This window comes from Lates calcarifer, linkage group LG12 (genome assembly GCF_001640805.2).
Source record: "Lates calcarifer isolate ASB-BC8 linkage group LG12, TLL_Latcal_v3, whole genome shotgun sequence".
NCBI classification, from domain to species: domain Eukaryota; kingdom Metazoa; phylum Chordata; class Actinopteri; family Centropomidae; genus Lates; species Lates calcarifer.
In genome coordinates, this window is record NC_066844.1 from 11,406,136 (window position 1) to 11,431,924 (window position 25,789).

At 39.2% G+C, this 25,789-nt stretch overlaps 1 protein-coding gene across 1 annotated transcript in view; it reads right to left on the bottom strand.

The window, feature by feature from the left end:
* The window catches only part of iqsec1b (IQ motif and Sec7 domain ArfGEF 1b), a 72,639-nt gene extending 47,124 nt beyond the window's left edge, over window positions 1–25,515 (bottom strand). Inside the window, exon 1 of the mRNA XM_051074803.1 lies at window positions 25,043–25,515. Within this exon, the coding sequence (XP_050930760.1) occupies window positions 25,043–25,089 (47 nt within the window). The 5' untranslated portion in view covers window positions 25,090–25,515. The remainder of the gene's footprint in view (window positions 1–25,042) is intronic.
* Window positions 25,516–25,789: the final 274 nt, after the last annotated feature.

Sequence of the window (25,789 nt, forward strand, 5' to 3'; positions counted from 1 at the left end):
GAAATTCTATGCCGTGTTTTCTCTATAATTATCTCCTCCAGTCGTCACATCTTTGACTGTCACTCATCTGAGACTGAACTATACTGGTTATATGTTACACTGTTATACTGAACTGTTATATACTGGTTATATGTTATACTGTGATACTGAACTGTTATACACTGGTTATATATATTATATAACATATATAACTCAAAGAAATAAGGAAGTAGCTTAGTATAAGATTTTCCTGCTGTTACAGAGCACAAAATACTTTTCAGATTTAACATCGGTTATTTGATCTAAGCCACAAGAAAGTTCATTACATTTCTTAAAGCTCCACAAATCATTTTTATAAATAATTTTCCAAAACACTCTTTAGATTGTTTTACATTAATCAATGAAAAGACTACAGTATGAGTAACGCAACTAACGTGTAGTAACAAACCCAACTTCCCTCAATTATTGGGTGCTTAGGTTTTTTTGTTTCTTTGTTTGGGTTTTTTGTTTGCTCATTTCCTCTACTTTCATCAAGACAATTTCCAGCAACAGTCAGTGGGGAAAAAACACTCTAATGAACCTACTGTAAGCTATTTTCTGAACACAAAATGATTGACAGACAAAGTTAGCAACTAGCTAGTGCAGAGAGTCAAATGTATAGCAGATAAAGAGCCAGATATTTTCCTCAAGCATAAAAGAGGTATTTGACTTATATCAGTCAGGTGGACAAAGACATGACTTCAAATGGATGTGATTATGGCAAAAATACAAGCAATTATTTGATAGCACATTAGCCATAGAAATGTTACAAGGTATTAGTATGTCAAATATGGGGTTTTAGCTCATTTGGCTGCCCTCCAAATGGTAAAAAAAAATTGAACTTAAGAGTGGGGCAAATTCCCACTCTACTTCCCGTGGAGTGCCTTGATGCAATATCAGTAAAGAGCTTACAAGACATTACACAATCTACAGACACATAAAATTAATGCTGTAGCCTGATCATATGACTCATTCATTGCCTCCACTGAGTGTATTTCCTAATATTTCAAGGAGAGCTCTCTGTCATATGTTAAAAGTCAATCTGCATAATTTACTTGACATTAAATTTACTGATACAGGCTTACAAATGGCTCCTTTAAATCATGCTCAGTGACATCAAATATTTGCTAAACCAGCACCAACACTGCATTTGCTTTTCCGATCTATGTCGCTAAGTGTTTTCCGTCATGTAGGTCTGTCTAATTTGTAATTAGACTAATTGTGAGACCCGTCTGGTACAACTGTCAATGTTAGTTTTTATAAGCAATACAAACAGGTCTCTAGTACATTTCATGCATATCAAAACAGACCCTATACACTGGCAGCTGGAGAAACTGAGACAGAAACCTTAGTTTTTTTTTTTTAACCCATTGAGAAATAATAAAAACAGTGTGCTGTTTAGGATGTGCTTAACCCTCCCGTTGCCCTTCATATTTCCCTTCGTATTCCGTATACTTTTTTCTTCTTACTATTATTCAAAAACAACAGACAACCGCTTCAGATTCACGAATGTCATGCACAACAACAAATCCTACTACACACACACACACACACAAAGGCACATTGTCGGCCACCGGGTCACTTTGACCCAGAGGACAACATGAGGGTTAAGATAAGTACCACATTTAAGAGGAATCTACCTACGTATCTATCTATCTTTCTAGGCCAAGCAGGAGCCAAGTAGGAGCTGAGCAGAGGCCACTATAATGCTTACTGTGTCTGTTATTATATCCTTAGTATTTTGATCTTGTGATGAAGAGACCCCTGGTTTACTCTTCCTGTCCCTTCAAGATCTATTTTCCTCCCCTTGAACACCTTCACCTTAGATGTGACCTGTGCTAACCTTTTGAGCCCACTAGCTCTCCATGTCTCCAGACAGAAGAGTCCTCCTGCTCCATAATCCACTGTGTAGAAGATAAATGGTTCTTGTGATTATTCAATGGATGACAGAATATGTATATGCTAAATTTAACCTAGCTCATCCATGTGTCAGCATTGTAAGTATACCTGAGTACTATCTGATATATAGCCTCAGCATTGCTGACAGGACCAGTTTCATTTATGTCTAAGAGGAACACTAAAATCTTGGAAACTTTCTATTGCAATGAAATATGATTTGGACTGTCAGCAGAAGCTATTTCCATAAGCTAAAAAAATATGGATGTCATGAAGCAAAAGCATTGGTAACTGTTTGTAAGGATGAGAAGGTGAACCATCCCATATATCAAAAAGAACAGGAAGGAACATTCTTGTACTCCATCCTGGTCATAATTATCTAGAAACTACTGTTGAGGGCCTCCATTTCAAACATTTACCTACAGTCTTTTTGTGCAATGAGTCCCTCATGTCCCTGTCGACCACATGTCAACTTGACTACATACAGTAGTAGGCAGAAAAGGGAAGGAAAGTGAGGTTTGGGAGACACTGATGACAACTGTACTTCCAGCTGTTTTTTGAAGATGCCAGTTGGTATCTCAAGCCAGACTCTAGACAATAATGCTTTTCTACAGAAGAATTTCAGGAGTCCTTGTCTCCTGAGGGGATGAATGTTGTTTCTGAATATCTGCCAAATGAATGGCCTGACAGGACTTGCTAATATTAAAGTAATCACGAGGTAGGAGCACTCCTCCCTACTGTTTCTCCCTTCCCTTCCCTTCCCTGAGGTTACGTGTACACCTAAAAACAGGCAACACAAACGCCTTCTTTCGATGGAAAGAGATTATGACCAAATTGGAATGGAACCAAACTGAAGCCATTTAAAGTCGTCATGCATACTGTACATAAAACTGGGGAATTTAAGACATCTTTTCTTGAGAACAACTATTGCACAATTTGAAGGTGAATTCAATGTTCGTTTTCAATGAGGAGGTATTCTTGAATGTGACAAGCTTTGGTATTGCTAGCTTGACACTGAGTTAATGACTCCAAGAAAGAGTGCAGTTTTGACACAAAGTGCAGCAGCTGGGCTCAAAAGGTTTTAAAGTACCTTGGGCTGAATACAAGAACTAACTTCCTGATGTTTTCATAACACCAGCATGCACCTGTCCCTTTTGCAGATAGTGTATCTGCCTGTCCTTTAGTCTGTATTATACTTTACATCTTTGTGATCTGCTGCAATCACTATAGTAAATCACTCTTAAATATCTACATTTAAGCCTGCAAATTTGTCAGAAAGATGACTGACTTGTCTCTCGCTATCTCTGTTGTTGCTGTAGTTCAATGTCTTGTATGAATTTTGGGCCATTAACTGTTCAAACAATGAAGACATACTTTTTCAGCTCCAATCAAAATGTTCACCTTTGAGTCTTGGCGCAAATAGAGCTTGTAAATATTTCTCATGGTGTACAAGTTGCTTAAGTGCCAGTTGGGTGGGGGTTACTGCAATTTCTTAATTCTAGCTCATTTAGCGTTGTTATCTGCCATTGTGAGCCAATCTGGACTGGGCCCAGTGTAATATATACACCCATCTAGAGTGTGCAGTATAAAACACTTAATTAAATTAAATTAAATTAAATGCTCATCTGACTGTGACTGTGACTGTGAAGAATGGATGGCTTTTTGTTCATCCTGAAATCCAGACAACTCCAGTCAGTCATTCTGGAATCCAGAGATGCATTGAATGGTGCATCACCTCTTTGCATTCCAGTGCTTGAAAGCGGATCATCTCTGCCTCTGGAAGTGTTTTAGAACACACAGGAAAACCGACAGCCAAACCACAATCATCATGGGCCATTTGGCTATAAACACAAGGCTTTACCACAACTGGAAAAAAACACAACACCAACTTAATTATAATACCATATGCTCTACACTTCTGATAGGATATACTTTCAGCTACATTGTGGGAAACACAATGGTGAAAGCATAGGTGATATTTCACTGTCAAACAATGAGAAGAAACACAAGCACCACTTTACTGAATTTTATAGCACTTGCCCTTATGTGCACAAATGAACCAGGGAGAACCTTATGGGAAACACAGACAGAACATTTAATGCACCACACCGAGCTTCATGTGAGTGACCTTTTCCACAGATTTTGAGTGCAAAGCACAAACTCAAGTCTCTATTTTCCTTGGCAAGACTAAAGGAAAAGTATGCCCACTATGAAAACTCCATTCAGTTTATGAGTGGAAAAACACATTATTTAAATGCATCCCATTTGAAGATGCCAATCACAGTAACAAAAACAATTATGTTTTTGTGCATTTGCACACATACATACGAAAAACATCTACAAGCCTGCAGGTTACCTTGATCTTCTTCATAAGGAGATATACCAGACAGACCCAAATTTCACATGGAATTGGTGGTTTCCTATGATTTCTCTGTTAGCTTTCCCGACAATTACAGTAAAGGCCTGCTTTCTTTCCAGAGGAAACAGCTTCAAGCCAAATGTTCTGAAACATCAGTACAGCAAAAGCCTGTAACAACATGTAGAATATTCTCTTGTGCAGTGCCTTTGCTTTGACTTGTAGCAACTATATCTCATGACTAACTGCTGCCTTGATGTAATAGTGAAACTAAAACATTATGACACACCATCATTCACAATGCACAGTATATCCAGAACATTATGTCTGCTGACAGTAATTGTGGTAATAATTGGAAGAGAATGAGCGAGCACCAGCAGAATAATCCCCTGCAGCTTTTCCCTGCCACATGTTACCAGGCCTTATGGCAACCTGTTGACACCAATCCCAGAGACCCAGTGGGCCAGTGCTGGGCATGCATAAACAGCCTATAATCCGCATTGCACCCTGGCTGAACCATGCATCTTATTACTGGGCATCTGAAAAGCCTGCAAGTGTACTGAGGACAGCTGTCCTTTATCAACTAAATAATCACTTTAACATCTAGCATGGAGGATGCCATTCAAACTCAGGATGATTTTCTTGTTTTTACACAATTAATTTGGTCAAATGCAAAAAATGCACCATTTGTTCACTGAGACCTTATACAAACATGACAAAGTTTGTTTACTAGGTAATAAGGTTATAGAGATGGAAAGTATGAATCACTTTACTGTTTGGAGTCATTACATCCAGTTCAGTTCAAAAACATATGATCACTGATGATGTAGCTTGTTCATTTTGTCCTAAGCTAATCACTGTTCAAATGCATTTCACTACATACACCACCAAACAACCACTTAACACTTGATTAAGACAAAATTGAGACTATCCTCCAATAAAAAATATCCTACAGGTTGTCAGGTTGTCTTTTCTAGCGGTTTATTATGACCCATAGTAATCTTTTATTGTTAGGAGACATCTAGCATCCATGTTAACTATGGTGGGAGAAAAGGAGGTCAGGTGATCTATAAAGATTGACAAAGTCAAGTACTGTGACATTGTTAAAAACACAGCAAAATTTTTCAAAAAAAAGAATGTTGCTTTTAGTATACAGTCACTTTGTGATGAGAATCAATCATAGTACAGAAAAAAAGATAATAGTATGCAAAATTAAGCCTGTACTGATGTTTGTATTCAGCGAGTTCTTCAAACAAATCTGTATTATCCACCTACACTGAGAATAATACAGCAGAAATAAGACATCACTTCAGCAGCTTCATTGTTTATTCTCAAATGAGACACATAAAATTCACATATTCAAACACAAAGACAATGTTTAAAAAAAGCCACATTGCAGCTTTGATGACTCAGTGTCTTAGATTTGGATTCTGTTCAACCTCAGTGAACTCCAATCAGAATCATTACCCTGGAGTGGAGTTCTTTGGTGTGATAATGAATGACAGGCCAACAAAGAACGCCTCTGTCCGGCCCTACCTACTGCCTTTGAAATGCAACACAAGATGACTCATCAGACATTTGTCACAGCTTCCTGGCTCCCTCTCATCTGTTCTGAATACTCCTGAAAACTCCTCTGATGGGCCCATGATTTATTTAACACATGCTGATGTATTTTGCATTAAAACAGCCTAAATGCTTCAATTCGCTTCACTGGAGGAAAAGGCTCCTCCAGTGTTATCTTCTATGAACACTTTTTGCATCATTGGTTTTGTTTTGCAGAGGATAGCCAAGTTGCACATTCAAAGCAGGCAGGAAATGCTGTTGTAAATGTTGAACAAGAAGGCTAATTTCCTCTGCTCTGACAGCTGTACCATACTGAATCTAAAATCATTAAAAAGGTAAATTCAGTACACTGCACATAGATTCTCGTGAGCATAAAACAACAGCACAGCTCAGCCCAGTTTAATTCATAACCACAGAGGATTTCATCATTGTAGAATTATCTGATACCAAGCAGCTTAATGCTGCATAATCTACCCAACCTGAAAATCCTGCCCCTGAGGATATAAACCAAGAACCGAAAAAACAGATCTGGCCTCAGAGATGGAATTATATCCACCAAGATCACACAAGTCACACATAATCCTGCACTGCGGGCCATAGCCCCAAACTCATTATTGATGAATTAATGTGTGTTTTGCTAAAACCTATTAAACTGTGTTAAGATATGCACGATGAAGAGAAATGTTGTAAGGCAGAGAAGTGATTGCATGAGTGACCCTCTGTCTAATATGCAGTAATGGGGAGTATGGCACAGGAGCCCATTCACTTTGTGAGTTGAATGTTGTCTAGGTCAGCACAGAGTAGCCTGATGTAATGAACTATTCTTGTTTAAAAGATCAATAGGAATTCATCACATGGTATGCCTGCGCTCAGCAAAAGAGCACAAGCAACCAGGATGCAGGATGCAGGACGAAAGACAACTACAACAACAAAAAACAACGATCAATGTCCCCTCCAGTCTGTAAAGCTGCTTGGAGGACACAACAGCCTCTGCATGAGTGGAAAGGAGAGACAGAGGCATGGGGAGGGAGGGAGGAGGAGGGAGAGAAAGGACAACAACAACAGTCAGGCAGTGTCTGAGAAGTTGAAACGTCCCCTCAGCTCTAGTTTGTAGCTAGCTGTGGGTATCCTCCAGCGCAAACATCTGCTGCCATGACATCAGACTACAGGAGAGAGATGGGAAGAGGGAATGGCTGGGGAGGGTTGGAGGGTGGTGGGGGACATGCCAGTGCAGCTGCTGCAGTCATCTCTGCCAGACACCTGCCTGGGCAGCGGGTGTAAACAGAGTATTTGCAGCCTACAGCTCTCTTCCATCCTATTCTCACCTCATTATATAGGACACACACACAAAAGTGCCTCTAACAAAACTGAACACAGAGGTAGATGACATTTGAAAAATAACAAATGGCAGAAACATGAAATTTAAAAAAGCAGCAGCCCTACCAGCAGAGAGAGACAGCGAGCAGCCCGGCACACAGTCAACACTGGCAGGATGAAAGCGAGGGACCATCCTTACACATTCACCTCCAGCTTCACAGAGAGACGGCTCAGGCCCTCTCCTCTGCTCTCTATTTGCCTCCTGTGCTCTGAGCCTCTCTCTACCCGCCTTCTGTCACTCTCTCCACCCAACTCTCTCAGCCCCTCCCCTCTTCACTCTCTCTTTCCAACCCCCCTCCCTATCTGCAGAGTTGTGTGTCCAGCCTGATGCAGCCCAGCAAGTCCTTCCCTCTTGCTGGCACTGCTGCAAGGTCAAGGTTTGTCTCTGCACCTCATCCCTCACAACGCAAGACACAGAGCTGAGACCCAGGAGAGTGCAGGTTTTTAATTCAGTCATTTCACTGACTGGCTTTTTCCTCCCTGGGTGAAGGTGTTGTAATCAATGAGATGAGCTACTCTGAGCTTGATTGCAGGGAAATGTGCAGACTTCTTTGGCAGTGAAGTGGAAAATAAAAAGGAGGGTAAATTATGACTGTGACAAACAAGCAGCAATGCAGACAAAAATCAATCAAATTTCTGAGAAAGGGCTCACTTTCTGCTTTTCTCTCCCAAAAAGGCCCTATCATCAAGTAACACAATTACACAAGATGACTGAGTAACTGGAGTTACATATCATGAAGATTTCAGCACAAGTAGTGGCAATGATGGTAGGTTTAGACACGACTGAGAATACAGTACTTGGTGCCAGAAGCTCAGTTATTAACAAAGTATAAAGATGGTTTTTTGAACAAAATTCCACAGAAGCCAGACTTTTCAAAAGTTGCATGCTGTCGAAACATAAGCAGCTGTTTGAAAACCCTGTCCAAATAAAACACTATCTAAAACTGGTAAAATTATGATTCTCATCTGGTGTTGCCTTCTCCAAACTGTGCATTTGTTCAACAAGTCATCCTACAGAAATAAATAAATTCATATGACTATTCCAAGAACAATTATTTAAAAAACATTTTCTTATCTGCCCCCTCTGTGCAAGTTAAAACTATCTGGTTGAGGTCAGGAAAAGATAACCCAACATGGTTTAAAAAAATGTTGACTTTTTATAGGAAAGCTCCAGTGTTGAAAGTCATATGCTTTGTACTGTAGGTCCAACCATCCACCCTGGCCCTATACTTGGGAACACATTTTGTAGTGGAATAAATGGTCAGTTACACCAGCAAATTGTAAAATTGCTATTATGTGGGGAGTCATAGAGTCGACATTGGAGGAAATTGGGGCAAAACAATAATAACCATATTCCCATTACACCCTTGCTATTCAAGGGTGCAAGAGTATCATTTGGAAGTTTTAACAATACTGCCAGTACAGTAGCTGAATATTGGTACTGTTACAAAACTTTCTGAATGTGTCCAAATCTTTGGTTTATAACTAAATTCCTGCAAAACTAATGATATTCCCACCATCCATGGCTGCACCATGTGTGTAGTGCATATCCAAATGTTAGCATGTTAAAATGTTAGGCCTAGGATGAGAAACATGGTAAAAAAAAAAAGTATATCTGCTAAACATCATTATGTCAGCAATGTCATTGTAACCACATTGGCATGCTGATGTTAGCATTTCAGTTAAAACATCACTACTTAGTTACAGAGCCAGAACTCCTATAACAGCTGTAGATTCTTAACCATGTTTCCAGTCAACAAACGTTAAGGTTAACAAATGTAGCAGTCATACATGAACTTTGCCTAAATAAAGAAAAGGCATTAAGGTATAAATAAAAATGACAAATCTGACCATGCATTCAATGGGAACTATTGGCATTTTTTGGTCCATGACACATAGCTACTACCAACATACACAGCTCAACACAGTTACGCAGGTCTAAGCCTCTTTGCTAAAATAAAAAAAGTGTCACGTAATAACATTACATTGTTTAAACTGTCAAAACCTTCTGAAAAACAAACTGATGATTAAGCATACCACCATGTATCTGACAGTACAGGAAGATTAAACCAACAGCCACACAAAAATAATGTTTTGTGAAGAAAAGCACGAACTCAGACAATAAGACTTACTGTTGCGACTGTAAACTGCAGCTGGCATGGAGCGGCATTAATATCCCGAACGAGCCTCTCTATCCACTTCGAAGGACGTTTGCCAGGGGTCGTGCCCCCTTCTAACCCTGGCACTCACAGACCTGTCGCAAAGACGACTGATGTGGTAGCACGACTGCTGGCGTAGCCAGGAGGTACGAACAGGGAGACGGAGGGAGAGAGTAGAGACTAGTTGCTGTGTTCTTACCACTGGGCCTATAGGATTACTGGTAATGGGATTTCCGACTAATGGCTCCCTCTGACAGGTGGCGTCCCCGTTTAGCTCAAGTTCAGCTCCGGCTATAAAAACATTGCTGGGGTTTAAAGCTTTCCCTGCCAGTCTCCGCGTCCAGCAAAAAATATCCATCTAAGAATCTTTTTATACCAGTCTTCAGACTGAATCTTTTTTTCTCCACAGTAAACAAAAAGCTAAGCACATATAGGTGATTTCACTTGCTACAAATAATTGATAATAGCCTGAAGTAAGGCCAATTACTTAATTTTTCTCAAGATTATCTTAAAAGCGTTGTTGTAAGCAACTAAATTATGTTTTAAATTAATGATTAATTCATTATATTTTATTTAGTTTCAAGACAAAATGATAAAATTATCACCAAAACCCTTTTACAACCTTTTTAAAAAAAATTATAAAATGAGACTTTAAAAAACCCAGCCAGTAAGTGTTCTGACCTCAAACATCCCACAACTTCCATGTTTGTCGGAAAATCAACAGGAAAACTGAAACTGAAAAACTGAACTGGCCAATTTTACTCTTTAAACAACATATTATAATATATATATGTATATATAATTAAAAAATCATTATTGATTGTGCAAATAGTAAGACACCTCAGCATGAGGTTCACTTACTGAAAAAATTTCCACATCTCATCAGTGAGTGAAGTCAAACACACACCTGCTGTCAAACAATTTTAGGGACCATAAATGACATAAGTTAATGTTAGTAGTTTTGTTTTGGTTTTGGTTTTCTGGTGTCAGTTTTGATCTTAAAAGACCAATCAATCTGAGACTAATCACAGGTTGGAATATTGTGTTTTAAAGGGGAATTCCAGTGTTTTTTTTTATTATGAAAAACAATGTTCAAACTAAAAGCAGCAGTGGCCAAGATATCCAGGCTTTTGGTGGCTAGTCAAGATCCAAAAACATGTCCCATCTTTCAAACTGTGAGAGTGGCTTTGACATCTTCTCTACCACTTTTGCATCTCCTCACCTCTCCACACCCACATCTAATCAATAAGTACACGCTGTCCAGTTTGTAATGACAGACTCTCTGTGAAGTGCAACACACATCAGTTACTCAGCGAGTGTTGGGTCAGTTCACAACTGTAGCACACACCAAACATGACACATAGCACTCTACATGCCTGAGCCCAAATTACTTGAGTGACCTTGCTTTTCTCAGAATGAAAAAAGGTTCTCCAGAGCCACAGCAGACAGTACACATAATGTACCAAATGTAATGTAATAGCAGTAGTGCTCCTCATGACTAGCATATTGACTTATGTAAAATCAGTGGACTACAACTTTAAATTTGAATGCTGGCGTGATGTATTTTTGATCAAAATTGTGCACCTGGCATTTAACAAGACTGAATTATTGCAGTAAAAAAAAGTGCTCTAACTTTCCTAAAAATTATGATCCTACGAGTTTAAAACAAGTGCCTATGATGCAAATCTGCAAATCTCTGATGGTAGCTGAAATCAGGCCACCCGAACAGAAAAGTGTGATTGAGCAGAATGTCTACCTGATCGTGATAACAGCTGTTTTCAACATATTCATGGGAAAGGTTTGCAGCACTGGTTTGAACACTGCTGCCACTGCTGGCCTCACTGGATTGACTGGGTTTGAGCACCTTCCTCATCTGAAAGGTAGTTTTTGTGGTAAAACCACTTCCAGTGTTACGTGGATACAGTGAAGGAAACTCCTCAAGCAGCTCTGACATTTCCTCCACCCATCTGCATCACCTTGTCTCTCCTCGTCTCTGCAGCTCTCCCATGCAAATTAAATTTGATTTATATTGTCTAGTCTCCACCTAGCAGAGAGTGACAGAAAAACATCAGAGACAGGTGGATTGGTGGGGGGTGGGGGGACTGGAGACAGAGAATGACAACAATAGCTGGGGGCACGTCATAATGTAATGATGCTAATGAGGATAAAGCAGCTTCTCCATAAGCCTCTGAAGGCAGGACAGCTTGTGACATCGCAGGGATCAGCAGCAGTGTTTCACACACTGCAACATGAAACAGTGTGTGAAGGTGTTAATGCTGTACAGATGGACACAAACAAAACCTGACCTGAGTGCCAGAGAAAAGTTGTGGGTAACTTTTTAAATATACTTATGCTGCAGTCAGCAACTACTATCATCCACAATCCTGCCCTTAATTGAAACTTAAATCGTTTATATATATATATATATATATATATATATATATATATATATATTTATTTATTAAAGATTTTCTTAGTATTTTTCATTATGTTGTTGTTACCTATTGTGGATGTCTCTGCTGTCTCTGCTGCTGTAACACAAGAATTTCCCTCACGGGATCAATAAAGTACATTTATCTTTTCTTATATTATCTTGGTTACAACTAATTTTTAAAGGTTTGATAAAACAAAAGCAGGAACAAAAAATGCAATAAAGTTCCTGTGTTTGAGGAAAGCAGGTTCGAAAATGTTTGCAATTTCTCTTTTTTATTGCAGAGGGAAAAAAATCCTTGTACTAAAATTTTCCTCATTACATAATATTATTATTTTCCTAACACTTTCTGAGATAGCTGCTCTCCGCACTAAACAGTCATCTTAATCATCACAGTTTGCTAAACTAATACTGCTGAAAATTCCTCCCCTGGGTCAATTCATGTCGGCCTTGGATATACTATACACTCACGTGACACTTGCTGCATTTAATCAATAGATCAGAGTGTGGTCAATGTGTAAAAAAGAAGCTCTCAGTCACCGTCCCCTCTGGGTTAGAAAAGTTATAAGGCAGAGAAATATGTTGGTAGGGCTCTGTCAATCAGTTCAGAGTTTCAGCTTGATTTACTCAAGAAAAACTATAAAGACATTTCAGCAGTGGAAAATGATAGGTGGACCTTTTTTTGCCCTGGGTTTCAGCTGTGAGGGTACATACTGTGTGTTAGGGTTGGACGCAACCTGAGAGGAACATATGGCAACAAACACTATTAAGGGCTGAAATATTTTATTTGGATTTACAGAAAATGATGAATAACTCTATTTCTATTTTAAAGTATAACTGACAGAACTGAAAATCAGAAATCTGAAAATGTGAAAGTTTATGTATAAGTAATTTCTTTGGATATGAAACCCAACATGAAATAGCTCAGAGGTTAAAGATTAGACCTGGACAGATGAAGAAATTAATAGAGGTACAACCTTGAGAAATGGTAGATGTCATAGTTGGGGTGTTTTCACGGGTCAAGACTGGATTATCAATTACCACAATTACTACTGTCCCGTGTCTGCAGACCCTTGGGGGTCCCTAAAGCTCCAGGTTCACTGTTTGCACAATTGGTTTGTGGTAATCTGATTAATTGTTCAGTAATATGTTAGTAATATGTTAATAATATGTTAATAAGCAACACTCCTCCCACAGTCTAAAGACATGATTAGGTTAATGGTTATGTTAATTGGTGACTCTAAATTGGCCGTAGGTGTGAATGTGAGTGTGAGTGGTTGTTTGTCTCTATATGTTGGCCCTGTGATGGACTGGCGATCCGTACAGGGTGTACCCTGCCTCTCGTACAATGACAGCTGGGATAGGCTCCAGCCCCCCCGCGACCCTTAACAGATAAGCAGTATAGATAATGGATGGATGGAATTTGCGCTCCAGGCCTAAACTTTACACTGATAAACCCCTGGAATTTCTTCCAGTAACTGACTAATTTAAAGTCCCTGTCCCTCAAAAATGAAAAAAGTGTTTTGCTCATTGTCACTTCAGAATGATGTACTATATGTGTATAGATGAAAAGACACACACACACACACACACACACACACACACACTCAGTGCACATTCAGTGCACACATGCAGTTTAACTTTAACACTGAAAAATATTTGCATGTTCATAGATTTTGCATTTTTCAATGAGGAGGAGTAGATGTAATTTTTAGAAAAAACTTTCTAGTGTGAAAAATCATATCAGACACAAATTGCCCCAATGCTATTTAATTTGGCCAGGTAAACTAATATAGATGATCAACAGAATCTGCAGATTGGTCAGTTTGTTAATTAGTAAAGTATTCATCAATAAAATGGAAATTAATTTGTGCACTCTTTCAGTGAAGGGTTAAAAATTAAAAGATGAAATAGCCAGCTAAAGTCATAACACAGTTCCTATCCACTGCCATTCTGATTTATCAGTTTTTAGATTTTCTAATTGTGGATCATAGACCAGTAGAGGGCGTCATTATTCCAGTATTCAGGCCCTTCTGAGCATAGGAACATAACAGCACTTTGATATGCAGAGCCAACAATATGATCAAAATTAGGTGACAAACAAGCAGATATTCAGTACATCTAACTCTTACATCTTCCAGAAAGCATGCCTGACACTTCTCTCTTCACACATGTCCTTGCCTTCAGGTTTAGGACATATTGGCTGATGTAATCCTCAGGTCTGTACTAGAAATTATAATTGGGGTGAAGGGGCTTGCGTTCTGATGTGGCGGAAATATTTTTTTTTTCTTTCTTTTGACCAAAGTATTATCCTCTATAATTCTGAAGTCTCTCTTTCTTCTCCCACCAATTAGAGCCAGGCATGCTGAGTGAGGGGGAGGAGAAAGGATGGGCCATCTCCATCAGCCTGCTAACCACTCAGGGGAGCTCATTAGAGCAGCCCGCAGCCCAGAGGCTCGGTGTTGTGTTGGCACTACTTCTGACATCACGTCAGTACCATCGGCTTCAACACCACTGAGAGGAAGAGCTGGAATGTGAAAGCAAGAGGAGCTTTCAACTGTAGCTCCTGACAGCCTGTCACAACACTAAGGTGTCCAGATGTAAAGTGTAACTATGGTTCTAAACACCGCTGATGCACGATAGCTCATAGCTTTCTTTGAGCACCCTCAATGGATCCATTAATTGAATCACAGTTTTTAAGTACAAAGAATAAGGCATCTTAGGATGATAGTAGCTACACAAATCCCAGAAGACACTTCACAGACACCAGATTGATGCAATCACTCCAGCACTGATAGAAATAAAACAATGCTTACTCCATGGAACATACCCTATACAGACTCAGCTCTACAGCAGTGAGAATCTGAGACAGTGAAATCCCTCCCTTCCTATGATGTTAGGCTGGGAAACCTCCACAGGGAGAATACAAGAGCCCTGCTTCTGGTATGCAAGGGTTTTTTTTAAACCATATTTAACCATATGCTCTTTCATATGTGTGCTAACAGCAGGCTCTGCTCTAGATCCTCAACTCACCCCCTATCACATTGCAGACAGAGGTGTGGGCTTGTTTTGGTACCAGACACACCAGGGTTGGCCAGCATAGCAAGCACTGAAGCATGGTATACAAGGACCTCGCATGCTATGATGCCTACTTTGAGAGATGTCCCAGTGGATGACTACAGTAGGTACTGGATAAGGTCCACTGACTCACCATGACAACAGACGGCAGATGTTTGTGTGTGCAGGCAGAGCTGGATTTAATGAGTGTTTACCATCCTGCGCAGAGAGATGTTGGCCACATCCTGCTGTCGGGCTGCTGACTGCTGCTCACCCACTAGACATGGTGCATTAGTTGATTTGTTTTATTACTTATTTTTGTAGTTTTGGCTATAATTCTAATAAGTAACAATCACACTGTAGTCACCAGTTTCAATGTTGAAATCTGGGGATATGATAACATTATTAAATTGAAGTCCAGTGGGGTGAGAAAAGCAGGCAGAAATAATGATGTCCTGCAATGATACACTGTTGCCTTATTTAAAACTGTCTGGTCACCTGACTGCTTGTATTTTTTACCAAAACAATTTGCTATATAATCAATTAGTCAGTCAACATTAAATTAAAATGTAATAAAATAAAAAATGTAATTAAAAATTAATCAGCTATTTTTGATAATCTCTTGGAAGCAACCATTACCCAGTTTCAGTTTCTTGTTTTTCAGGCAAAACAAGTCATTTGAGATGTCAACTTGGGGTTATTATATATATTAACAGAATCAGACAACATGTTAATATGCTGAGGTTGGGTTAACAGCTAAATCACAACTGTAGACCCGCCACAGCTAAAAATGACAAATGATGAAAAGCATCTTCTACATAATAAAACACTTAGTATTGGAATGCAAAAAAAAAAAAAAAAAAAGGTTTCTATGCATTTTACTAAATAATTATAAGTTGCAGCTAAAGGTGACTGGTCATTTGGGTCAAGTGGAGAATCCATCCATCCATTATCTAAGAGGTTGCCAGTCTATCACAGGTCTGACATATAGGGACAAACAACCATTCACACCTAACTTAACATGTTTTTGGATTATGGGAGGAAGCTGGAGTACATGGAACAAATCCATGCAGACACAAGGACAATATGCACACAGAAATCCACACTGAAAACCTCCAGGAAAACCAGGGTTTGAAACTGGAACATAGTTGTGAAAGAGTCACAACTCAGAAATGGGTTAAGAAACAAAACTGCCAGACAATGCAGAAGCATACTGAATGCAAGATCAGATATTTTGGCAACAAATATGTTGTTCAGTATAAACATATTTTTGAGTTCCCAAATATGCAAATTTTAATAGGAAACCTAATTCAGTTTTGTAGAAAATGTAATTTTTTAGGGCTACTGTGATCCCACATTTCAGCAATTATTTTGGAGAGTACAGTATTATCCTAATTGATATAAAGGAGGGCAAAACTAAATAATATCCAAGTTGTAATAAACAAGAACTTCCTTGAAGCTTGTTGGCCCCCTCTGAAAATACAGAAACAACCACAACTAACCATAACAGCTGGTGTTTATTTACAACACATTTTACACTGCATATGTCAGACTTCTGTACTGACTGACTGAACTATCAGATGCTCTGAAAACATTCAACATCACTTCCTTGTGCTGAGTTTGCACAGGCAGATATTAGACAATTGTCACAACATTATGTCATGCCCTATCACAAAAATATAAAAATACAAGATTGCTTTTGACCACTTTATGAATTGTCAGAATACCTCTGGACTGTCAAGGTATTAGTATCTGCAAAAACATCTTTTAAATGTGTTGTCTTGGGTGAAATACCATGAAAGACTCACTGACATTTGTGTTGACACTTTATTGTTTGTTGTAGTGAAAAAATGTGAGAAAGCCAAAAAATAAAAAAAGTCAAATAATTGTTTTGACTTTCTTCAAAGGAAACTCACACTGATACAGTATGAGAGCTCACTTCTATGGAACAACTCTCATCCCCGTGACTTGATAGAGGGTATCAGATCAAAGCAGAATAGAACAATGTCATTATTGGCAGCTTTTTGAGGAATTGTTGTTTTCAAGATGTAAGTAAGAGAGAATGAGCTGGGTAAAATCATGTTAAAATAAAGTAATGGATATCAACAGGAAAATTCCAATGACAGACATTATGTCCCTGATGTCCATTATCATTTCAGTTGTGTGGATAATCTGCTATGAATTTCTAATGGACCTTGTCTCTCCTGTGCCATCACACACTTTATCTGCACAATCCATCACCCAGACACCTTTGTGGGCTGAAATGGAGACGAAGAAACAAACACGGCACAAAATGGTGCATATAAACATGCAAACACACTTCTAAAAATATTATAGACATCCAAACTTGGATCACATAGCTCTTCATCAGAAACTAATATATATCTGCACTCTGTATTCCCAGTCTTTCATATGAAAACCACACCAACGCCCACAGAGTGGTATCTAAAGCTAATCAGATGTTAAAAGGCTTTTCATTAGGGCCAGAAGAAGACAGATTGGTGTGTGGGGACCACTGACTGTGCAGCAGCGCTGTCCAGTAATTACTAGTGGTCCACCACCTGCCCCCCAATCACACTGCCATTTCATCTTACTGCTCATAAAACATGCTACCACACAGCTGTGTACATTCTACTCACATTTAAGAGATCAATTCACTGTCATGAACCCTTCTTTCTCAGGATCTACACAGACTTTATTTCAATCTAATCTTTAATGAGGGGAGTCATTTATTGTGAAGAAATCACAAGTCAACCACTTTTTTATGCAAGTTGTGAATGCTGCTTGTGTTTTAACAAGGGTGGGATATACATCTGTCTAGCAGCCATATTGATTGTTGGACTGGAATAACTCTTTTTTAAACCCGTCTAAACCTGTTCCTCACAAATATGATAAATTTTGTGCCTGCTTTAGCCAGTTTGTTAGCTGGCAGAGCAGAGGATTCTGACAAGCTAATACTTGCTGTTGCTAACATTACTTAGCTTATGTGTGACTAGTTTTGCATGTGCTTTCTTGCAAAAATCTTTGTTGTATCACAGTGACATGGACTGAGCAGTTTATATTTCTATGTCTCTCTCTCTCTCTCTCTCTCTCTTTTTTTACAGACATCTGTGGTCCAATTTAATGATTACAAGCTAATTGTAATTTTTAAAACTGAATGAGTTATTGAGTTTCATATTTTACATTTTGTGTGATAACACAAATGACAACACATACTGCAGCAGCAGGAGAACATTTTTATATATAACTTCACACACATTTGCTTCATTGCAAAATTTTAGTGTTAGAAAATATTAACATTGTGATTTTGACATTAGCCAAGCTTAATCTTAAACACTGCCCCTCAACACTTTTCGTCACTCCACTAACCGAGTAACCCCAGAAGACTCTAACATTATGCTAAATGGTGTGTGATGTCTCAAGCTGCTTATAAATTGCCTACAGCTAATCCTTGAAAGGAGAGCTAGTAACATTGGTTTGACTGACTGTGGTGTCAGTTATTCTTTTAAGCATTTTAAAAATATATTAATCAATTTATTCACTAAACAAAGTGACTTCCAAACTTGACACAAATGCAAAGCCTCTATGACCATTTACATGTTCATTTACAGGTAATTTATAATGCAAGCATAAACCACTAAACGTGATTAGTGATGCTGTGTCTACTACTGTATTGGGTGACTACTGTCTGGATGAACAGCAGGCAATAAAGAAAGAAGCAAATACATGATAACTAATGGAAAAACATGCCTCTTCTGCCAGCTCTATCCTCCCTCTTCTGAGTCTCCTCTCTCCTCCCTCCCGTCCTCTCAATCTCCTCCGCATTAATTATGACATTGGTAATAAAGAAAAGTGTCTAACAGGGAGGAATTGCAAATGAGTAGGAATTGATTGGGTCTTCTCTCATACATATTGCAGACTTTTGCTGCAAATAATAAAAGAGGAGGAAGAAGAGGAGGTGGAGGAGGAGAGAGAGGGGAAGAGATTTAAAGCTGGGGGGGGTTAAAGGCTGGTCCACCAAAGGGAGGTGGGGCAGTGGAAGAACAGGGAAACAAAAGGTCAATGTGGGTGATAACTTGTTGGCATTTCTGGTCAGTAAATAAAGAACCATGATTACTGCACTGATTCTTTATCAAGTATTTTCTACAGACCTGCACATATAATAATTGAAATTAATTGGCTGGATGTAAGACACATGCAATGACATGCAAATATACTGTACAAACAGAAATAATTCAGCATTTAGTTGAATCCTTTGAAATTCAAATCACCAACAACATGCCTTTCCTCCAGCAGCGACAGTAATGTTAATCTCCTGGCTATGTACCACTATTCCAACAAAACCCCTAAGTAAACACCGCCACAGAGGGATATTTCCCCAGAATGCTAGGCCTAAGGGTGTGGGTGAGTTAGCAGGAGGTGTTCCAGGAACAATTATACCCTAGGTGATAAGCTACAGGGCTGTACATTATAAACAACATTGCTGTGCTATTAAAAAAATAAATAGGTGGCAAAAAAATCAAAGGTTTTTACTCTTTATGTGAATAAAAATGACAGTGGTGGAAAACAATGTTTCTTTCAGATGGATTTTTTCTTTAATTGGGTTTGGTAAATTTTATGTTTTTTCTTTGGATCAGATTACCAAAAGCTTCTGAAAACAGTTTGTACAAGATTTATGTTCAAAATTATTTTTTAAATAATATATAAAAAAGGTTACAACACTGTTTTTTTAAATTTTAAATTAAAGTCAGAGTCTTTCTAAATTATCTTAAATAAGAAAATTACCATCTTGTTTTTCCTTCCCCAACCCTTCCACCTGACTTGCCTGTGGTTTAGAGCAATGATTTGAGTCAAACAATGATGTTTTAAGGAATTACATAATATGTGACCAGCCAGATGTCGGCAGCAGAGCATGCTCTGTTCTGTGCTGTGATAATGCTGAAACACTCTTTCATGCTGCACTTCAGTGGAAATCCACACATGTTGTGTTTTGGGTTAGTAATGCATACACACAGCCACAATCTGGTGAGTTCTACCTCAAGCTGTTAGGTGGAACGTAGAAATCCTTTCTGAATTTACAAAGGAGCAGGTGGAACTCTTCCTGAGGAGAAAATAATGGAGTTTCTGATGCCATACCGGGAAAAGCACTTTGGAAACAAAAGGTCATGGTGAATATGGCCAATAGCTTGGATTTAAAGTAGTTGCAGGATCCTGTGAGAGCACTGCTGTGTCTCTAATCTGTCAGAGGAACCATTAGCAGGTGACACATTGCTGTTATCAGAGTCGGGATGAAGTCAGGCTTCACAGGACAGCCTGGGCCTGGCCTCCTGGACCACCTGGGTTAGAGTCTAGCTGGCCAAGATGGACTGATCTGCACTCAGGACCACTGTGGCCATTAATGTTAGATGAGCCTGGCTTCAATGAAATGCATAAAAGATGGAGGAGGACCCCAGGTGGCAGCTGTGTCCCAGACCACCCCCGTCACTGTCCGGTCATTATTGACCAAGCCATGGGTCACCAGTGACGCCAGGACTGGGCCAATTATAGCACCAGACAATGATTAAAAAGGACTCAAGGTGCAGCAGTTGCCTGCTACAACTACAATGACTTATATGTTATTATGGTGACATTTATTCATCATTATAAAATTTAAATCCATTACAGTTCCATCCAAGCATGTATTGAGAGCAAGAAATGGAGATGATATTTCTGTCTAACCAATACATCAAATCATTACAGAGTTAGTTTACTCAAGTACTCTACTTATGTGCTTGTACTGTACGTGAGTATTTCCATATTATTACTTTATTCTCCTCCACTACATTTAAGATGGAAATATTGTACTTGTTACACCTCTACATTTATTTGAAAAGTGTTTTAACTTGAGATTGTGATTTTACACTTTATAACCTTATAAAATACAACACACTGTTAGACCAGAGGTTCAACTTTTTAAGCTAGCAGTAAAATCAGTGTGGTCTTGTCAGTTGTTTGTTAGATTTTTCCCAAAAGAGACTCCTCTAATCCTATATATATATATATATATATATATATATATATATATATACACACATACATACACACAGTATATACACCAAGTAAAACTCTACAAACCTACTCTGAGTTTGAGAACTTGAGTCAAATTACAGGTGGAAATAAGACACTGCAACTCTGAAATATTTATAACAGCTCATTACAATACTGGCATACAGTAAAACAACAACAATGGGGCGGCTGTGGCTCAGGAGGTAGAGTGGTTCGGTTTCCCCAGCATCTGCAGGGCTTACAGTATCCTCTTTGTTTTCGAATTCTTCAAATTTTGGAGAAATTCATGGAGAAGGTAGATGAAGCTAACAGAGATTGGGGGCAGACAGAACTTTTCTGTAATGTCCAATTATCTGCTGTGTCTATCACTGCAGAGACACACAGTCAAGGTAAATTAACTTTCTACATAACAAGACCAGTTCTGACAAGCTAAATCAGGATGAAAAGAATTCCTTCCATACTAAAGACGCAAAGTGTGAAATTGCTGAGGAATGACAGCTGAAATAAAGTAACCTTGAAATCAATTGAACACAGGTGCCAGCTTCAGTGACAGACACTCCAGCACACAGAATGAGAGAACACAACATGCAGCTTTCTCAAGAAATATAAAGAAGTAATTCACATGATTTCAGAGCATGAGCCAGTAAAGGTCTAATAATATCTGTCCTTCTTGCATAACTTCACCATCATCATCAGACCTGCACTCACCATACGTCTTCAAATGTCCCTTTGCTGCATTTGTCTCCATGTAGTGTTAAAAATCCTCTCCACCTCTGTGCCTCAGGTGTGTTACGACAGAGAAAGGAGAGCAGGAGGCTCATCCTGAGTTACTGCTGCCGCTTTTTACCAACTATAGTTCAGAGGGAGGTGCTGTAAGAGAGTGCCTGGCCAACAGCTGACTGATTGCTAGGTTCTGTTTACAGAAGGCCCTCTAATTTCACTCCCTGCTCCCTGCTGGAGCTGTAAGCAGAAATGACTTTACCTTTAAAGTGCAGCCCATTGAAAAGTCAGGTCAGCTCTTCTGCACAACATGGAAGGCATCACAAAGTAAATGTAGCTATGACGCACCAGACATCTGCTTGTAGGACAAATGCTGGCTATGATCTCCTGTGCTTGCTTGCTTGCCAGGAAGTTGGAGCTGGAGCTGCAAGGAGCTGGAATAGTCGTCAAGATGCCAGACGATCTGTTGCAGAGCTCAGCAGAAATACTGTACTTCCTTCCCTTGGGGAGGCCGGGATCACAGGATGGAGACAAACAGACATGTACCATAGGTCATCTCAAACTGGCAGCTCTAACTCCAGTGTGAGTTCCTGACTCAAATAAATAGTACCCTGTGCTCCTTTGGCTTGCAGTTGAAGTGGCAAGATCAGGTTCCCTGGCCTCTACTGTTTCACTAGCAAATCTTTTAAAGTGCCTGCATACACACAGCCTTTGCTGTAAAACTATGCTCTTTAAAGAGAATTTATTATATAACACTGCCACCAAAGCAGGTTAAAAATTCCCCACAGATAGTGAGTATTTGATAGGGGTGGAGGGTTGGGGATTATTGAAGTATGACTCCTGTCTTCAGGAATGTACTGCAAGCAGATTACCCTTCCATCTTCTCTTACTCAGCAAGGTGTGCTACCAAAGGGTCAATCTGCCAGTCTCTACAATAACATTGTGAAAGGACCTTATATATGTAAGACAGACAGAAATCAGCTTCCTGCAGTAGTTAGGAGCACTTCTTAAATGGCCAGTTAAAACAGTTTTGGTTGTTTCACAGGAGAGTTTCATCGATTTCAGTTTTTCTCTGCACTCTTCTCACTGATTTGAGTAACTCACTTGAGACAAGGTCCATCCATTTGTCCATTATCTATACCACTTATCCATAAGGGTCGCAAGGGGGCTGAAGCTAATGTCAGCTGACACTGGGCAAGACGTGGGGTACACCCTGGATAGGTCACCAGTCTATTGTAGGCTGACAAACAACCATTGTGGACTGTGGGAAGAAGCCGGAGAGCTCAAAGAAAACCTACACAGGCACAGGGAGAACATGCACAATCCACACAGAAAACCCCCAAGCAAACTGGAGATCGAATCAGGAAACTTCTTGCTGTGAGGCCACAGTGCTAACCACTGTCAGCAGTGAGGTTGTTTGCCTGTGTTGGCCAGACAATGCCACTGTTGATTGTCTTTAAATGCAAATAATCATGTTTGAAATTTAGCCACAAATTTTCAGGGTTATAAAGAAAGAAATTTGAAACAAAGTTTGCAGGTGCTTTAAATGAAAAAGTACACTAAAGCTGCACTAATCATCAACATTTTGATATTAACAACGGGTCATTAGCAAAGTTAGTGCCAAGCATGGTGGAGCATTTAGCAGCTGAAGTGAGAGATATTAGACAAAACTGCAACTTCAAATGAATGCTAAAGTTGCTCTTTATCTGCTGAATATACAACATTTGCTGAAACAACTTGATAATAACTCACTGCTGTGCTTGTTCTACTAAAAAGAAAATAAATGAATGCTGCTTCAACTAAGCTCCAGAGAGATTTACTTGTACAATTTTCTTATACAGCTGCCACTGTTATAATTACCAAAAGTATGGGTAATGACACTAAACTGTCACTACACTAAGTATGGACAAGGATAATCTAAGCTAGCTATTTAAAAATACCACACATTCAACCTCCTGTGTATGTGTGGTGGTGACTGTGTGATAATTTTTGGCAGAGCAGACAGAAGGCACTCCAAGCCAGGAGGAAAAACCATGTCACTGTGGTATGAGAGATCAGCAGAGACGGAAAATGTCTGATGGCCAAATTACACAAGATGGTGTGTGTGTGCTGTACTAGTTAGGAATCAGAAATTCAATAAAACAACTGAGAGGGAGGAACATCTCTGTATTAAAGCACAAACTCCAAACTGTGGCTGGCCAACCCATGGAGACTGGAATTACAAACCACAGGACTTTATGAATGGTGACTGGCTATTGCTGACTCAGGCTGCTCTAGCCACAATGGCCACTATTTTTAGCCTTGCAGTGGTGAAATCACTGTATGGAACCATTAATGCTTCAACCCGTCCTCTACAGCAGCTCCCTCTCTCTCTCATGGCCTGTTTCAACTGGTATACTGTTCTCAAAAATGTAAGTCCATGGAGTCCACCATGTTGCTTCAGTAGCCCATAATGGAGAAACCAAACCAGGCAGTGGCTCTATTTACGTCCTTTCACATTTTTACACAACTTGTATATGGAAGATGAAGAAACAAAGAGGAAGAAAGGAAAAAATAGTTTCTGGCAAACTATCTTTTGTTGTGAAATTGTGAAGCAGTCAGTGCGGTTGTTGACCCCATTTTGTCACTTGATTTCCACTGTAGACTCTCTGACACACTGTCTGCTAGATGCTACTAAATCATCCATATTGGTCCTTTAGGTTATTTAAGTTCACTAAATTATGTGTATTTTGACATTTAAAGGTACCTCTAAACTTTTACTTATTCCTTGCAAATTACTGAATACCTAAAATTCTAAATTCATTCAGACAAATCAAGAAAAGAAATTAATCTTTGGTTGAAATTGTTTCAAATTGATGAGACATGCAACTGATGTTGAAGTGTCACAAACCAAGAAGGTTGTGACCCACTGGTTTGAGTAATTTATCTAGAAAAGACATCAAACATTTGTTGGATACATCCTCACATTTTCATCACTTTACACAATTGTAAATTTGTATACTTGGGTGTTTGGACTGTTAGTTGAACAAAAGTTTGAAGATGACAGCTTGGGCTCTGAGAAGTTGAGATGGACATTTCATTATTTTGATATTTTATAATAAATGATTGATTGAAAAATAACTAATGCATGTTGCAGCTGCAATCTCAGCTCAAGCCCACAGCTGTCCTACAGATGAGTGAAAATATTTCACAACTTTTAGAAAGTTAAAAATTTATTGTTTTTTTAAACAGGCAGTTTAAACTGATGGTAAAACATAAAGCCTCATGCGTGTCCTAAGCTCCAGTTTAACTACTGTTATCAAAATATATTAAAAACAGAAAACAAGTTTTCCCCTAGCACATGGATCAGTATTGACCTGATAGCATTCTCAGCAGCAAACCACTATGCTTTGAAGCTTTGGTGTAACAGGATTCCCCTACCTTATCGTCCGCACTGAAATGCAGTACTTCCACATTAGATTCCACATGCTACTGACATCGTCGGAATGGAAACTTGAGATTTGGATTTCTGATGAGAAGGCAAAGGGTAAAAAAGACCCAGATGTTTTTAGGCAACTAAGGGCTGAAAACTATCCGCATGAGAGAAAAGCAAGCAGGATTCCTTGTACCAGCATCCACCCATGTCAGTCCTTCCCTCTCTCTTCACTTGACCACAAAACATGCGCTAGTTTTTTTCTTGTTCCTGAGGAAAAATGACTAACTCTGTCTCCTGGAGGTTGGATTACTTCAGTCACTACTCCTCTTTTCCCTTCTTTTACTTGGCAAGCTGTTCTTGTCTGAGGACAGCAGAACAGAGACTTATCCAGCATTACCAAGTAAGGCCAACTGCTAAGTGGTCCAGACAAGGAGTAAAATCGCTCCTCGCTTCAGTGTGTAATTCTAGCACATGTTCGCATTCCACAAGCCGGCTGCAGCTCCTTCCTTAGCAGTCTATCACTTACTAGTGACTCACAGTTCCCACTAAATCATCTGCCTGGCTCTGTGCAGGAGGTATTTTCATTGTACTCCTCTTATAGTGTCAGATCTCACCTTTTTTCAAAAACTTTGGGAATATATGATATCTGACCTAAGGGCTGCAAAATACACTGCTCTTGAATAAGTGCTGTAGATTTTAGACATGCTAGACCGTTTGATGCATAACTTATCAACCATTTCATAACAAAGTGG